At 52.0% G+C, this 15030-nt stretch overlaps 6 protein-coding genes across 6 annotated transcripts; 3 read left to right on the top strand and 3 right to left on the bottom strand.

Annotated features, from left to right (window-relative positions):
• Nucleotides 1-715: 715 nt before the first annotated feature.
• PFICI_06200 (uncharacterized protein) lies at nucleotides 716-1737 on the top strand (the record flags this gene model as incomplete). The annotated part of the gene is made up of 3 exons (XM_007834781.1): nucleotides 716-762; nucleotides 820-1214; nucleotides 1379-1737. 3 exons carry the CDS (start codon nucleotides 716-718, stop codon nucleotides 1735-1737), a joined length of 801 nt encoding a protein of 266 aa, XP_007832972.1.
• A 234-nt stretch (nucleotides 1738-1971) lies between these two features.
• Nucleotides 1972-4185, bottom strand: PFICI_06201 (uncharacterized protein; the record flags this gene model as incomplete). The annotated part of the gene is made up of 2 exons (XM_007834782.1): nucleotides 1972-3885; nucleotides 3943-4185. The coding sequence occupies 2 exons, from the start codon at nucleotides 4183-4185 to the stop codon at nucleotides 1972-1974; spliced, it is 2157 nt and encodes a 718-aa protein (XP_007832973.1).
• A 398-nt stretch (nucleotides 4186-4583) lies between these two features.
• Nucleotides 4584-6632, bottom strand: PFICI_06202 (Pescadillo; the record flags this gene model as incomplete). The annotated part of the gene is made up of 1 exon (XM_007834783.1): nucleotides 4584-6632. One exon carries the CDS (start codon nucleotides 6630-6632, stop codon nucleotides 4584-4586), a length of 2049 nt encoding a protein of 682 aa, XP_007832974.1.
• A 486-nt stretch (nucleotides 6633-7118) lies between these two features.
• PFICI_06203 (uncharacterized protein) lies at nucleotides 7119-8460 on the top strand (the record flags this gene model as incomplete). Its single annotated transcript, XM_007834784.1, has 2 exons — nucleotides 7119-7266; nucleotides 7340-8460. 2 exons carry the CDS (start codon nucleotides 7119-7121, stop codon nucleotides 8458-8460), a joined length of 1269 nt encoding a protein of 422 aa, XP_007832975.1.
• Nucleotides 8461-8895: 435 nt separating this feature from the next.
• On the bottom strand, nucleotides 8896-11833 carry PFICI_06204 (uncharacterized protein; the record flags this gene model as incomplete). The annotated part of the gene is made up of 2 exons (XM_007834785.1): nucleotides 8896-11722; nucleotides 11784-11833. The coding sequence occupies 2 exons, from the start codon at nucleotides 11831-11833 to the stop codon at nucleotides 8896-8898; spliced, it is 2877 nt and encodes a 958-aa protein (XP_007832976.1).
• A 408-nt stretch (nucleotides 11834-12241) lies between these two features.
• PFICI_06205 (uncharacterized protein) lies at nucleotides 12242-13439 on the top strand (the record flags this gene model as incomplete). Its single annotated transcript, XM_007834786.1, has 2 exons — nucleotides 12242-12476; nucleotides 12709-13439. The coding sequence occupies 2 exons, from the start codon at nucleotides 12242-12244 to the stop codon at nucleotides 13437-13439; spliced, it is 966 nt and encodes a 321-aa protein (XP_007832977.1).
• Nucleotides 13440-15030: the final 1591 nt, after the last annotated feature.

A 15030-nucleotide genomic window follows, 5' to 3' on the forward strand; every position in this document is an offset into this window, starting at 1 on the left:
GTATACTGATGCGCCACATAATGGCTTAGCAATGTGGCACGCTCAGGTGACACCACGCGAAGACTTGTAATGTCTGTTTGTTACATTCAGTTTTCATAGATTTAGACCATCTTTCAATGTCAATCTATACTTTTGGTGTTGGCTGTATCAACAATGATGCTTGAATGTATTGATAGATACCATCATATACAAACCAATACGAACGGATGCGTAATCGTAATCATTGACCCAGCCGTCTATCACAAATGAGATATTTTGAAAAATATAATGATATAGAATCTGTAAAATATCCAATCTCCTCGCTCGTTGACCCTGCCGGAGCTGCGCATCCGAGGCCTGCAGGCCATCAGCCACGCCCTTGACGACGCCCTTCTGTGCCGTCGTGGGGAAGTTGCCACAGCTTTACTACGTGTGTAATGGATTATGATTCGACAGCTCGTATGCAAATGATGCATGAGTTTGACATGTTTTTGAGGGGTACTGACCACTTTTCTCATGTTATTTGTGCTACAAACTCAAAAGGCGCGCATTTCATAGAGAATTGGGGAAAGAAATGTTATTCATGCAACTATGACGTCGCACTTTGGAGTCATTTCCCCCGACTTATAACTGTCGTCAATTTTGACTCGGATTAGCTCTCACGAATAGAAGACCCATACAACACAATTTACTTGACCATCATTGTTTACAAATATCTGAAGCATAGGATACAATTATGGCTCCAACCAAATATCCAGACCTCACCAGCTTCAAAGCTCTGAGGTAAGCAGCGCGTCTTTGTATTTCTAGCAAGGAACACAAAACTAAACCAAGCAACAGCTTCGATTGCTACGGCACACTCATAGACTGGGAAGCCGGTCTCATCAAGTCTCTAGGTGCCCTGACCTCGCAACTACCAGCGTCAGACCCTCACAACGAGGACCCGCCCGTCGCGGCCATGCAAAAGTTTGACCTGGCCATTGTGGACATACAAAAGAGGCAGCCGCACCTCTTGTACAATGAGATACTGGTGGCGGCAGCGACGCGGCTGGCGCACGAGCTCGGCATCACGGCCTTGTCCGACTCCATTGCCGAGCCCCTTGGGAATGCTCCGGGGACATATCCCGCGTTTCCCGATACCGTCGACGGGTTGCGCCGGCTCAAGAAGTATTACAAGTTGGCCATCTTGAGTAATATTGACAATATTAATATGAAGAGTACCATTGAGAGGCAGTGTAAGTTTGTGGTTTTTCTCTCTTCTTTCCCACCTTGCCAGCCTTGATTTATTGCCTAGACGATCAACTACGAGAAAGTAGAGCAGAGTAATACTTGCCACCTCAGTGGTTCATAAGCACCATCATCTTGAGAATGACTGGCTAACCTGAACGTCCTCACAAAGTGGAAGGGGTCGACTTTGATGGCGTCTACACTGCACAGGAGATTGGCAGCTACAAGCCGGACCCCAAGAACTTTGAGTACCTCTTTGGGCACGCCCGGAAGGAGCTGGGCATCGACGCCGAAAAGGGCGAGCTTCTGCACGTGGCGCGCAGTCTCAAGGTGGACCACGTGCCGTGCAAGGCGCTGAATCTACGCAGCGTCTGGATTTCGCGGGGCGCCGACCAGGGCGGCCACGGCGGCATCGTCAAGGATGAGCTCAACGAGTTCAAGGATTCCGTGGGCTTTGAGTGGAGGTTTGACTCGATTGGGGATTTTGCGGATGAGGTGGAGAGACAATTCAAGGCCAAGCAGTCGGCTTGATACATGGGTCTGGAAATGATACTATATAAGACATGTTGTTCATGCCCTGACCTCAAACATGCTATCCAGACCAAATCATATAACTGTAGGACGATAGAATACCAGCCAAGCGAACCAGGGGAAGTAAAAGTAATTGCAATATGATCAAAAGTCCATCTCGAGCCTTGGAGCTTCAGGAAACGCAGCTGGTAAATGCCAATCGTATTGCTCTCGTGTCCTGTACCTGCCTCATATTTAATCATCGCCCATCACCACATCACTGTCATCAGCCCCCGTCTCCGTTGCGCTTCCGAGTCTGTCTCTCTTATTACCACGGCGTATGCCAGAGGCTTTTCTAGCCGCCGCTCGATCTTCATTTTTCCATGCTGGTCTGATCCTGATTGGCTTCAGGAAGCCATCAACATGCACAGCCCCATGGACCTCGTCCTCGCTGTCAACGTCAATGTCCGTCAATGCCTCATCTTTTTCTATACCATGCACCAATTTCATGTGTCGAAGCAGGTTTTGCCGTCTCGAGAACCCTTCGGCGCTTCTCGGGCAGCCCCGGACATTGCAAAAGTGTGTACCGGCGACCGACGTGGACCGTGAGCGAGAGGTGGTCCTTGCCCGGCTGAGAGACCGCGACCGGCTCCTCGATCTGCCGCGACCGTCTGAAGATGCAGATACGGCGGTGCTCGTGGCGCGAATATGCCTTGCCGTTTGGGACTGCGTTTCTCCTCCGCTGCTATAATCATCCTCGCCCTCATCGTCTAGGTCGGCTAGATCGGCAAGCATACCTGGACGGTACTGAACTCGCTGATCTTGATCGTCCTTGTCCAAGAGGGTCTCGTTCAGCGAATGCAGTTCCATGCTGTCCTGAAATAGATCCGCACAGCGCCGAGCTGCACGATCGAGAGCATCTCGGGGAAACCCTGCCAAGGCGGCGGCGCCCAGCACATCTTTCCAGTCCCTGATACCGTAGCGCAATGCCTTTCTTCGTCTCTGGGCGGCCTTTTTTTCTATAGTGCCTGGAGATGGTTCACGGGGTTTTGAAGTCCTGCGACCTCTCTTGCTAGGTTTGAGCGGTGACGCCTCCGAGCCGCTACTCTTAGGGTTGTCGGAGTCCAGCGTATGCGCATCATTGAACAACGGAATGGGTTCTTTGCGGAGTCTCGCCACTCGAATAGCGAAATCTCTGTCCGTCTCTCCCTCGAGACGTGGATAAACCTTGCGAGGTCGGCCGACTTTTCGTTTCTTGGACTGATCCTCTGTGTCGACACCGCTTTCTGTGATGGCTTTCGGCACGGGCTCTTCTATTGCGCCTTCATTGTTGCTCGTTGGCAACACCGGTGGCGGCGAGCGCATCCGAAGCGCGAGACTAGCTCTCGGGGGACGCCCACGTCTCTTTTTTGCAGGAGGTTCTGAGCCACGACTTCTCGAGCGCTTGGTGCGATCCGATACCTCTGGCTCCGTGTCGCTGGATGAGTCTGACATGTAATCGACAGCAGCTTTCCTTGAATGGTGCAAAATCGTCAGGGTTGCATCCAATTTCGTCAAGACGCTTCTTACCGCAGGACGCATGATTTTGTATGACAAGTCGTCGTCTTCAGCGACAGTGGGCTTGAGCGGCCGCTTTCCCAGAGGATGGACAATATCTCTGTCAACGTCAGGCTCATCCCCCGAATCCACTGGATCATGTCTCTTGTCCTGGGTTGAGCTGCTAGCTGCACGTTTGATAGACTTTGATCGTGAACGTGATCGTGACCGTGAAAATTTCGAGGTTCTACTTCCAGGTCCAGCAAGCGATTCTTGATCGCTGCTTTCTCCTTCATCGCCATCGTCATCGTTGCCGTCATCATCATCGTCATCGTTGAATATGCCATCTTCGTCCTCAGTCTCTGGCCCGGTTGGTGCACTCTCCCATGGGCGCGCCAAGAACCTCGCTTTTGCAAATCGCAAAACCGCCGCAGCCACCGCATCCTCCAAAGGCGCACTCGGGTTGCTGTGCCGAGAATTTGCAATGGTATACACGTCGTCTGGATCATTTTCATTGCACCGCATGAAATCATCTGGCGGCACCTTGTCCACGCTCACGGGCCATGCTGTCCATGAGCGCTGAGGCAGCCAGTTATCCTGGGGAATCGTCTCTCCAGTAGCAGCATCTATATCCTGTCACTGATTCAGTAAAAGGAACAATGCCAGAGCAGCGGGGATCGCTTCTTTTACCTTTTCAGGCTCTGGACCAGTTTCATTGTCTGGCTGCTTATGGCGCTGCTTTAGAGCATATGTATTGTAAAGATGGACTGACAAGTCTCGATTCTTCAACTCGTCCAGCGCTGTTAGCGTACTGATTTCTTCCCGGTTCATGTCTTGCCATGTTGCTGGAGGCCCGTCCCAGCGGTTTGGACGGTCGCTCTCGGACCCAGAAGAGCCTGATGATTCGTAATCATCTTCTGATTCTGCTGGCATTTCTTGCAATGGCAGTTGAAATTTGCCAAGATCTCCCAGTCGTGTTTACATGAGTAGTACTACTGTTGAGCGATGATAATAAAGTCTGAACAATGTTGCTTTGCTTTTAGCGCCTACTGGGAAAATACTATGGTTTTAGTGGGGCAAAAGCAAGCAACCCTTTACTCCAGCTAGGAAATCAGTGCACACATCCCAACGGATTGATGCCCATGATTTTGTACTGAAAAGAGACATTATATAGTTGCTTTTTCTAGGTCACGTTTGTCAAAGACATTGCCCGTCACTGTCTAGTACGCAGTCCTTCTACAAGTTGCAGGAATGTATACATGTCAAGTAACAAGAGAAAACGACCTGTGGTATTATGAAGCCAATTGAAATAGAATCTATGTAAACCATTTTTACGCCGGAGCCTTTCTTTGCTTTTGCTTTTCCAATCTCCTCCTCTTTTCCCGCAGCTTCTGGTCTTCGGCACTCTTCTTGTTGTTGGTGTACATCATTTGGTCATGCAGCTTGCGCTTCTTCTTGCTCAGCATGCCTCTTGCACGATCCAAATCTTCCGCGTCTTCCTTGGCTTGTGCTGCCAGCTTCTTTCGTGCATCTGCCTTTGCCTTGGAACGAGTATTTTGTGCTGGCTTTTGCGGCACTGCCTGGCCTGTCATTTCGGCAATGAGTTCACGTTGGCGCTGGAGTTCAGCGTCCTCTTCTTCTTCCTCTTCGGCATCATCCTCGGCTTCCTCCTCTTCCTCGTCCTGCTCATCACCAGAGAATCCACCAAAGTCCTCATCATCCTCGTCGGCGTCATCCACATCCATGGAATCAGCAGCGCTCTCTCCCTTCTTGGCAGTAGTACCGTTCTCGGCTTCTTCCTCATCATCTTCCTCATCCTCGTCCTCCTCATCATCGCTGTCAGCCAGTGCCTCCTCTTCAGGCTGTTGATCCTCCAATGGGATGGTGGGGTCGTAGCCACCAGCCGTGGACTGGACAAAGGGACTCAAATGAGGGGGGAGTTGCGCGCCTGGTGCGTACAAGTCTGCAGGCTTGAGCTCCTCATCGTTGACGCTATCCCATATCCATTGAGGCTGCACGTAGATTCTGCCAGGCAGTCTCTGGTTGGCGCCAAGCTTTTGAGAGGTCTGGTTGTCCTCACCGTCGCCGTTCTCCTCGTTCATGGCAGCAACGACGGGGCGGTCCACAATCTGATGCGTGATGGAAGGATCGCGCTCATCCGTGGTGTAAGCGCCCTCACCCAGGACAGCATCCCAACCGACACGCTTGCACCCAAAGGCCTTGAGCAGAAACTCGAGAGGTTGTCTGGGTGTCTCACGCGACAGGAAGAAGGTGCAATTGGCAAAAAGCGTTCCGGGGTCAGTTCCAGAGTATGTGGGCTGGGGAAGAACATCGCCACCAGGGGCAGCCGGCTCAAACTTGTCAATTGTGTCTGTTGGCTGATCCTCCTTATCAGCACCAGCAGCGTCTCCATTGCTGGTCTTGTCGTCAACTTTTCCGAGCTGCTTGATGACCTTGTTCACGGCGGCCTGAGTTGCCGGGTCGATGGCCTTCTTGGAGGCTTCCTCAGCAGGCTTCTCCTCGGCGGGCTTGTCTTGAATTGCGCTGGCATGCTTGCCCTCAATCGTGAAGGCGCCCAACTCGGCGGCCAGCTCATCCTTCTTTGCATCAAACTTTGGCGGATAGACAAGACCAATCGAGCTGTACAGTCTAAAGTTGACAAACTTGAGGAGAGTCATGTAGAATTGGACAAAAGTGCCCATGATTCTGAAATCAATGTCGCCAAGGATGCGCTGGTTGAACTTGTAGGGGACAAGCCAGAGAATGTCCTCGCCTTGAATGGTCGCCTGGTAGTAGATACCCTTGATCGACAAGAAGGACTTGCGCAGGCTTTGCGAGACTATGAGGTAGTGTTGGAACTCGAGACATAGCCGCTCGCAGCGGGCAATCATCTTGGCGGGGACACTCGAGGTCGAGGGCAGGTTGGCGAAGAGGAACAGCATCGACAGGGCATCGTCCAGGTCTCTAAGCGCGTCGACAAAGGTCGGGTAGCGCTCGCGGACAAGGTGGTCGAGAGTATACGGCGGCTTGCCAGTCTTCTCGGGTCTGGCGGCATTGCGCTCGAGGCGAGAGGCGTCCGTCACATCTCCTCTTCCCAAGGCACGAGAAATCTTCTTCTCCAGAGCCTTCTGGTCCCTGAACTTTTGCAGCAGTGGCTCATGGAGCAGGTATTGAATGTCCTTGGAGTAGTAAAAGGTGGTCGAAGCGGTCGAGCTCTTGCTAACTTTCTTGCGGTTGTTGGGCTCGCGCGGGAAGATACCCTTCCAGATGCACAGCTTTCTGAAATCGGGCAAGCTGATCTGCAACTTCTTGATGGCCTGGTTTCTGGTGATGTAGTTTTTGGCGGCACCGGCCTGGCCCTTCTTCTTTATCCGACCCATTTTGGCGATTGGTCTGCTGTGGCCTCGAATGTGCTCGAGGAATGAATGGCAGACAGAAAATGGAAAGAGAGTTGCGCAGGAAAACACAAACCGCCTATCACAAAACGGCCCTCTCTGACTTTTCTTTCCAATGGCCCCGCCAGACTGGGAACTTTTTCCCAGCTTGAACTTTTTCTGCCGCCTGGTTATCGATATGCTTTCACCGCCCACCTTATTTCTGGGGTAAACCCGACGAGGTTTAGTGCTGCGCGCTGGAGCTTCTAGCAACCAGCAGGGGTCCGCTGGCCTCTTGCAGCAACTGACAAACAGCCACTTCTCCCTGCTAGCAGTACGTAGTACTTACCTACCCACTGTACCGTACCTGAACCTAGGCAGAGCTCCAGCCAAAGAAAAGGCATACGGGCCACCTTGAAGTGCTTTGTAACTGGGCAATTATTCCTCTCTTTCTCTTCTAGACGATGGAATTGCGATATGACCCAAGCTAATATGGGCTCTCAAGCGACTTCGGGGACAACTGGTCTCTTTGTCGCTGCCGCCGCTCTTCGTCTCCTTCTCTTCACGGCTTTCCCAGGCCTCCCGGACTTGCTGACGGGTCGTGTCGAAATATCCACACCAGTGAACAGCTTCAAGAGATGTATGTTGATTCCAAACGCAACTGCGCGTGCCCAAGACGGATCGAATCGAGGGTTGCTGATACTGAAAAACAGTACAAGAGGGTCTCTTTCTCTACAACCACAATGTCTCCCCTTACGACGGCGGTGTCTACCATCAAGCACCCCTACTCCTGCCCCTCTTCTCGCTGCTCCCCGACACGGCAGCATACCCGATCTTCACATACGCCCTATATATCCTCATCGACATCCTGAGCGCCAATGCGCTGTATAAAATCGCCGAGTCGGGCGAGGCGAGCACCTCGAGATTATTCAAGTCGCCGCGGGCAGAGAGGAAGTGGTCCGGATATGTTGTGGCCGCCTTGTTCCTACTCAACCCCTTTACTATAGCGACTTGTCTTGCGCGCCCAACAACCGTCTTCACGACATGCGCCATCCTTCACGCTGTTTCAAAGGCTATTTCGGGTCAGATTTTTACGTCGATGCTGTCTCTGTCCTTTGCCGCCTACCTATCCATGTACCCCATCCTTCTGCTCCCACCTCTAGTACTACTGGCGTACGACCGGACATACAAACCGAATGGGCCCTCACTCGTGCAATTTGCTGGCGTCAATGTTCTCGCCGTCACAATAAGCTTGGCGATCCTCTTCTTGTCGTCCTTTGCCGTGACTGGTTCATGGGAGTTTCTTTATTCGACCTACGGCATCCAATTGACTCTGACAGACCTCACCCCAAATGTGGGCCTTTGGTGGTACTTTTTCGTGGAAATGTTTGACCCCTTCCGCTCCTTCTTCCTCGGTGTCTTCTGGCTACACTTGTCCTCGTACGCCCCAGCGCTTTCGATCCGCATACGGCACCAGCCGTTGGTAGTTCTCACCCTCCTCACTGGCATCTTTGGCATCTTCAAGCCTTACCCCAGCGTTGCCGATACATCGCTGTTCCTGGCCATGGTTTCCTGCTTCCGGCACATCTTCCCACTCTTGCGGTATAGCTTCTTGACCGGCTCGGTGGTGCTGTACTCTACGTTCTTGGGACCAGCATTCTATCACTTATGGATATACGCCGGAAGTGGAAACGCCAACTTTTTCTACGCCATCACCCTCGTCTGGAGCTTGGGACAGAGTCTGCTCGTGAGCGACCTTGCCTTTGCTGCTCTGAGAGACGAGTGGGAGGTGGAGAGGCCCGAGATGAAGGGCAAGGAAATCAGGCAGATTTGATACCTTGCAAATGATACAAGGCGACCGAATCGCCAATCTTCAAGTCCTTCCACTCTAGGGACACGTCTAGTCACTTATGTGGGACAAGCCATAGATAGTATAGTTTCCAGCGCGCTGGGCATCTATGAAACTGGAACACATGTACGTGCCAGACCACATGTATCAGTATTGTCAGAAGAGCAAAGACAGCCGCATAGTCCTGCCAACTGAGATCTTGAGATTTATGATGAGATTGGCGATTGATATTCCATTTCAGCATGGACAAATAAAGTGATAATGAGTCGAGTATACAATATTGTCTATGGCTATGAGTATTGCCCGGTGTTGTACACGTTCCTCATCCTTGGGATACCCGCTACTTTACATTTCTAGACATTTTCTACATAATCATACACAGCAAGCATTCATGAACCTTGGCCACCAGATCTCGTAGCCCTACTCTTTGACCATCTCCTCGCAGCGACCGCACAAGGAATCCTCGACCGGGGCGATATACCGCCAGCAGCGAGAACACTTTGCATCGTGCGGTGGGAGGACTGCAATGGTGCCCTTGACACCACTTCCATTGATATCGATTTCCTGCTTGTATTGTTCCCATCCTGGGGTGCTGGGGGATGCATCTCCTGCAGTAATCTCGAGCGACGAGACAACGAACATGTTGGCCAGCTCATCGGCATATCTTTCCAGGACGGCAATTACTCCTGCGTCAGACGTCGACACTACAATTGAGCTCTGCAACGAGGATCCCACGACCTTGTCAGCCCGGGCTTTCTCGAGGCCTGTTTTGATGGCCGAGTGCACAGCCATTAGGGTCGGAATATCTTTTCGTACGGCCGGGAGATCCAACGTGAGGCGATCTTCCGAGATCACGGGAGTCGCATACAACTGGTGGAGAGGGTGAACGACGGCCATGTCCTGCTTCATCCACTCCGGCCGATGCTCCCAGACCTCTTCGACCAGTGACGGAGTCATTGGTGCCAGCATTCTCATGAAGCCATAGAAGATGGGCTCAATGACACCGCCTCCGTCGCCGCAGTATAGCCTGTCCTTTGATGCCTCCAAATAGAAAGCGGACAAATCGTTTGTGATCCATCGGTTAAGAATGCTGAAGCCTCTGTAGAACTCGTGCTTGTCAAAGGCTTTTCCAACCTCCTCCATTGTATCTCGCAGCTGGATGAGTGCGATATGGTCTGCAGTGAAGAGTGGCGCTGACCGAGCAGACTCATGCATAGAGCCCAGCAACATCTTGGCAATGGTGCGGTACTTGAGCAACGCGGTATGAATAGCCCGGAGTACCGTCTCACTGATAGCTACATCCTTGGTATAGTCACTGCTTGCGGCCCACAGGCGCAGTGCATCAGCTCCGAGAGCATCATACGTTGGTGGCCCTTGTGCCGCCTTGCCCTTTCTCTTCACTGGTGGCAGCAGGGACCCGTCCATGACCTGTTGGGGCTCAATAACATTACCCAGAGACTTTGACATCTTCTTGCCCTCACCATCCAAGGTGAACCCATGTGTAATTAGCTGTTTGAAGGGTGCGCCCTTGACAAAGCCAGTGTCTTCAACGGCGCCAGCTGCAACTCGTGTCAACAGACTCGACTGAAACCATCCGCGATGTTGGTCGGATCCCTCCAGGTACACGTCGGCTTGGCCAGACATCATGCTCCAGCTACTACCGCTGTCAAACCACACATCCATCGTGTCAGTGCCTCTTCTGTATTCTCCAGACAGGCGACTAGGAATCCAGGCTGGGTCATCCGGTGCATCAGACCACCAAGCCCCGGTGCCTCGATCTTTCATGACGGACAGAATGTGTTCAACAGTCGCTTCATCTACAACAGCGGCCCCATTCTTATCAAATAGAGCAGGAATAGGGACACCCCAAGCACGTTGCCTTGAGATGCACCACTCGCTGCGCCCCTTGACAAAGCTTTCCAGACGTTTCCGTCCCACTTCTGGAAAGAAACGCACACTCTCCAAGGCACTCAGCGCCTCATCTCTGATATGGGATACATCGGCAAACCACTGCTCCGTAGCCCTGATGACAACAGGCTGTTTTGTCCTCCAGTCATATGGGTACTTGTGCTTGTACTTTTCGACGTGGAGAATATCACTGCCAAGAAGGTCAATCACAGATTGGCTACCACCGTGATTGATAGAAGGTGCCGAGGTCAGTCGATCTGGGTCATCCGGGTATGCATCCGCTGTGAACTTGCCCTCATTGTCAATGGGGGCCGTGACGGACAAATTCAACGAGCGACAGACTTCGTAATCGTCAAAACCATGTCCAGGGGCCAGATGAACAAGACCAGAACCTGAATCTGCCGTGACAAAATCCGCATGTATGATTGGTTGTGATGGTGCGGATTTGCCTTTTAGAGGGTGCCGATAACTCAGGTTTGTGAAGTGCTTGCCAGCAATGGAAGATGCGCCGGAAGACGTCTGGTTGGGAAGCATATCTTGAGTTTGGTCCAATCGAGTTTCTGCGACAATGTATCCATCTTCTCCGTCCATAACAATGGAATAGTTCATATCGTCATGGACGGCGATGGCTTGGTTGGCGGGAAGTGTCCATGGTGTCGTGGTCCAGATAATGGCGTATAATCCTCCCTTCATACTTCCAGCGGCCTCTGCAAGCTCCGGAACATCTTTCCAAGAATCATCAATGCGGAATCTGACCCAGGCTGCAGTAGAAACGTGGTCATCTTTGTACTCCAGCTCGGCTTCAGCAAGTGCCGTCTTCGAAGAGGGTGACCAGTATACTGGCTTGAATCTACGATAGATCAAGCCCTTCTTGACCATTTTTTGGAAGAGTCTCAGCTGTCGCATCTCAAAGGCAGCATCCATGGTCGTCCACCGACGGTCCCAGTCGCCCATGACGCCATAGCTCCGGAAACTCTTCATCTGCTTCAGAACCGTGTTGCTTGCCAGGTTCCTCGCTGACTTGCGGATCTCGACAGGCGTGAGATGCTTGCCCCCATCTTCGGCCTTGCCTAGGGCCTTGAGCTCAATGGGTAGGCCGTGGCAGTCCCAGCCAGGTATATAGTCAACGCGCCGTCCCTGCTGCACTTTTACACGCAGGATCATGTCCTTGAGGACCTTATTGAGTGCATGGCCGACGTGGAGGTTGCCATTGGCGTAAGGGGGGCCATCATGAATGACAAAGGTATCATCGCTCGGCCGGTTGGCTTTTTGCCATTCGTAGAAGTCGTCCGCGGACCGCTTAATGTACTGCTCGCGCAATTGGGCCGAGGCTCTTGGTCTACATGGTATGGTTCAGCTTTTGCAAGTCGAATTAGGAGGATGAGTCTAGAAAATCATACGGAAATGTGGACTTGGGCAGCCGTAGAGTTGACGTCCATGATTTTGACATGGTCGTTCATGAGACCATGACGGGAGTTTGGTCCAAATTCCCCGATTCCTCGACGCGTCGCGACTTTGGGAAGTGCATACAATAATTTTTTTCCCACTTTGGAGCTTGATACGCTGCAGGCACATCAGCGCTCGGATAAGGCTACGAGGTTCACTGATCTGCACTAAAGATCTGCCATTCGTCCCCTGTAAGAGGTCCAGCTACAGCTCACTAAGACCGCTAATGCGAGGCTGATATCCCACCTTCAGCTGTCGTCATCGTCCATTCCAACACTAAACTTTCCTTCTGCCTGTTCCCAACCTCGAAACACAGAGACGCGCTGTTTGCCCAAACGTTACCTAGAGTATCTGCAATGTCGCAGCAGACATGGTCATGAATCTATCCTGCCGTCCGCCCTGAAAACGTATAATGGCACCGATTCGACGATACCTGCGAATTACAAAGTACTCGGTTTTGGAAGTGCGCATCTATCTCGACAATCCAGGACTTGCGCAAACATGGCTCTTGCATCCGAGGCACAATGTGCTGCCCAGGGTTATTGAGGCAGTCCGACCGTTGGTCCTGCCGAAACTACGCGAGGAGAAGGAGCGCGCCCGCAAGAAAAGCACCAGGAAGAAGAACATCAAGGATGTCGTTGTGGAAGGTCAGTTGACCCATCACGAATACGCGGAGTGCACGGAACGCCAAAGTTTCGGGTGCATTCGGTTACCATCTATCCTTCCTGTCACTAGCACGTTGTACCACATAAACAAGATTTCGAGAGGCCATTTGCCTGTTGTATGCGGCCTCACGTCGGCTCGGACCATGGGGCAATTATAGTTTTGCACAGCATTATCATTGACTTTTGGGGGGCTAACGGTGTGGTCGCATTGCAGATGACTTTGAGGTCTCGATATTCCTGACCGAGACAACGACGCGCCACTCCTTGGTCACCAAGCACAAGCACTTTCACGACAAGTCCCAGACCAAGCTCACCTCGACCTCCAGTCGGGGGCTGGTGGGCGCATCCAATGAGGCGCCAATCGACGTGGACATCGAGGCCGTTACAGCCCCCATTATCCTACAAGAGGAGGACGACGACGACGAGCCCGGCGGCATTGGGGCCGCTTTGGCTGCTATACCGCCGGCCCCAACGTCAATGGACACGGATGCGCCTGCAGCTAGACGACCTAAGCGAGCGCGGAGAGATACGGGGCAGGGGAGCGACGAAGAGGAAGGTCTCTTCATCTCTTCAGACGATGATGGAGATGTAGACGCTGTAGAGTCGCAATCCGATGGTGCAGAGCGCCCGCCCCCGCAGAAGCGCCGCAAAGAGGCGACAATCGCCATCGACGATGGAACCGGCGAAGACGATAAGAAGAAGCTCGCCATGGACATCACATATGACGGGTTTTCCATCTACGGACGGGTACTATGTTTGGTGGTTAAGCGCCGTGACGCCCCCCAAGCTGCGGGGAGCAGCAGGGTAGGATCGGGGTCCGGCGGCAGCAACAGTAGCAACAACAACAACAAGACCGGCAGAGGCCAAGGCCAAGGTCAGGCCATGTTGGAGAACTTCATCATCTCGACACAGATGCCTGCGGGCGAAGAGGAAGGTCCAGTTTGAACGGATCACTTGAATCGCTGGACCCGTAAACAATCTCGCTTCCATTCATGACTCTTATGCTACAACTAACAACCAAGACTACCCCGGACGAAATAGGATAAGGAATGCTGATCATTGGAGCCGCAAAGGCGCAGCTGAACCCGTAAACCCCTGTAGTATCCGTACCACGATAATCCGCAGCAACCAAAAAAATGGTATGAGCTCGGAATGATTACATTTAATGCCATTAATGTGTCATGTTACGGCCGACTGGGCTGCTTTCTTAGTCGCGACTATGGGAAGATCACCCTTTCCGTATGTGGGGATTGACAATAGCTCGCGATAGTGCGCGAGCTGCCAAAAGCTTAACTTTGCCGTGCCGCCGACTGTCAAACATATGGCTTTTGGTGACGTTTAGGCGGGCAGGCATTGTCTTTACTGTAATGCGACGAAGGAGGTACGATTTGATTCATTCGTAGCCTGGTACTTTGTAGTAGCCCGTCTTAATCAAAAAGCCAAGGTCTATTGATGTCTCCATTCAAGGGTTTTCCCGTCGTATGTACGAATACATTATCATGATTCGTACTCCATACCCACCGCTGCCCAGGTTGAAGTGTTGCGAGCGCGACCCCCCTCCCCTCCCTCTCCGTCAGCCCGATCCACTGATTTTCTTCCAGGATGTGTGATATGATTATCATACTTCAAAGGCATAGGGCTCATCAATCTTGGCTTCACATTGATGATGATCCTACGCCAGCAAATGGTAAGAAAATAAAAAGAGGAGAAAAAGATACCTAGCATTGGTGTACCTACTGTAGAGCGGGGATGGGGTGGGAGGGGGGCCTACGTGCAAACCTTGCGTCTGATGATTTGCTCTCTTACACGCATCTCCAGTTGCAGATAATGGGGATAGAGTTTCAATGTTGGAACAACTTGAGGAGAGGGAAAATGTCCGTGTGGTGAATCGTGATACGGTACCGAGCTATTTTGAACCCCACAGCTACACAAGCACCTAGCGACCAAACAATCCCATACCAATGATCACGTATGTACCCTACCCATGATAATGGGGGGATTTACCTGTTGGGTTGGGGGTGGATCATTTTTGCCTTGTAGTGCTTTGCCCATGGCGCACGTTTCCTCCTCAACAGCGCGAGCATTTATTTTCGTAGATCAGGACAAAGGATTCAAGCCACGCGGGTCTATAGTGCGAGACATATTGAACAGCTTAAGAGGCCGGCTCGATCATGGCACTTGCGTTTTCCTGGTCCTTTTAGTATATTCCGACGTAGGGTGGGGGATCGAGATTCCCTGACGACCAGCTGTGTTTCCATTCTGGGGAATTCATCGGCGTCAGGTATGAGTAGGTAGGTATGAGTAACTCGGTGTTCACAAGTGATCAAAACAGACTATGGTCGTATGACGGATGGATGGGTGTTCAGCCCCCCCTCCCTTCAGCAGGTTTGGCAGAGAGGGAGAGACCAAAAAAGCCACCCCTCTCATGAAGGGCCAAGAGCAACAAAAAGGTATTGGCATGTTTTCCTAGGGTTCCTGATAACCACAAAAAATGCAGGGCACAAAGAGCTTGCATGGCAGCAGCCCGCCAAGGTTC

Source organism: Pestalotiopsis fici (assembly GCF_000516985.1).
Source record: "Pestalotiopsis fici W106-1 unplaced genomic scaffold PFICI_Scf_4, whole genome shotgun sequence".
Taxonomy (NCBI): Eukaryota; Fungi; Ascomycota; class Sordariomycetes; order Amphisphaeriales; family Sporocadaceae; genus Pestalotiopsis; species Pestalotiopsis fici.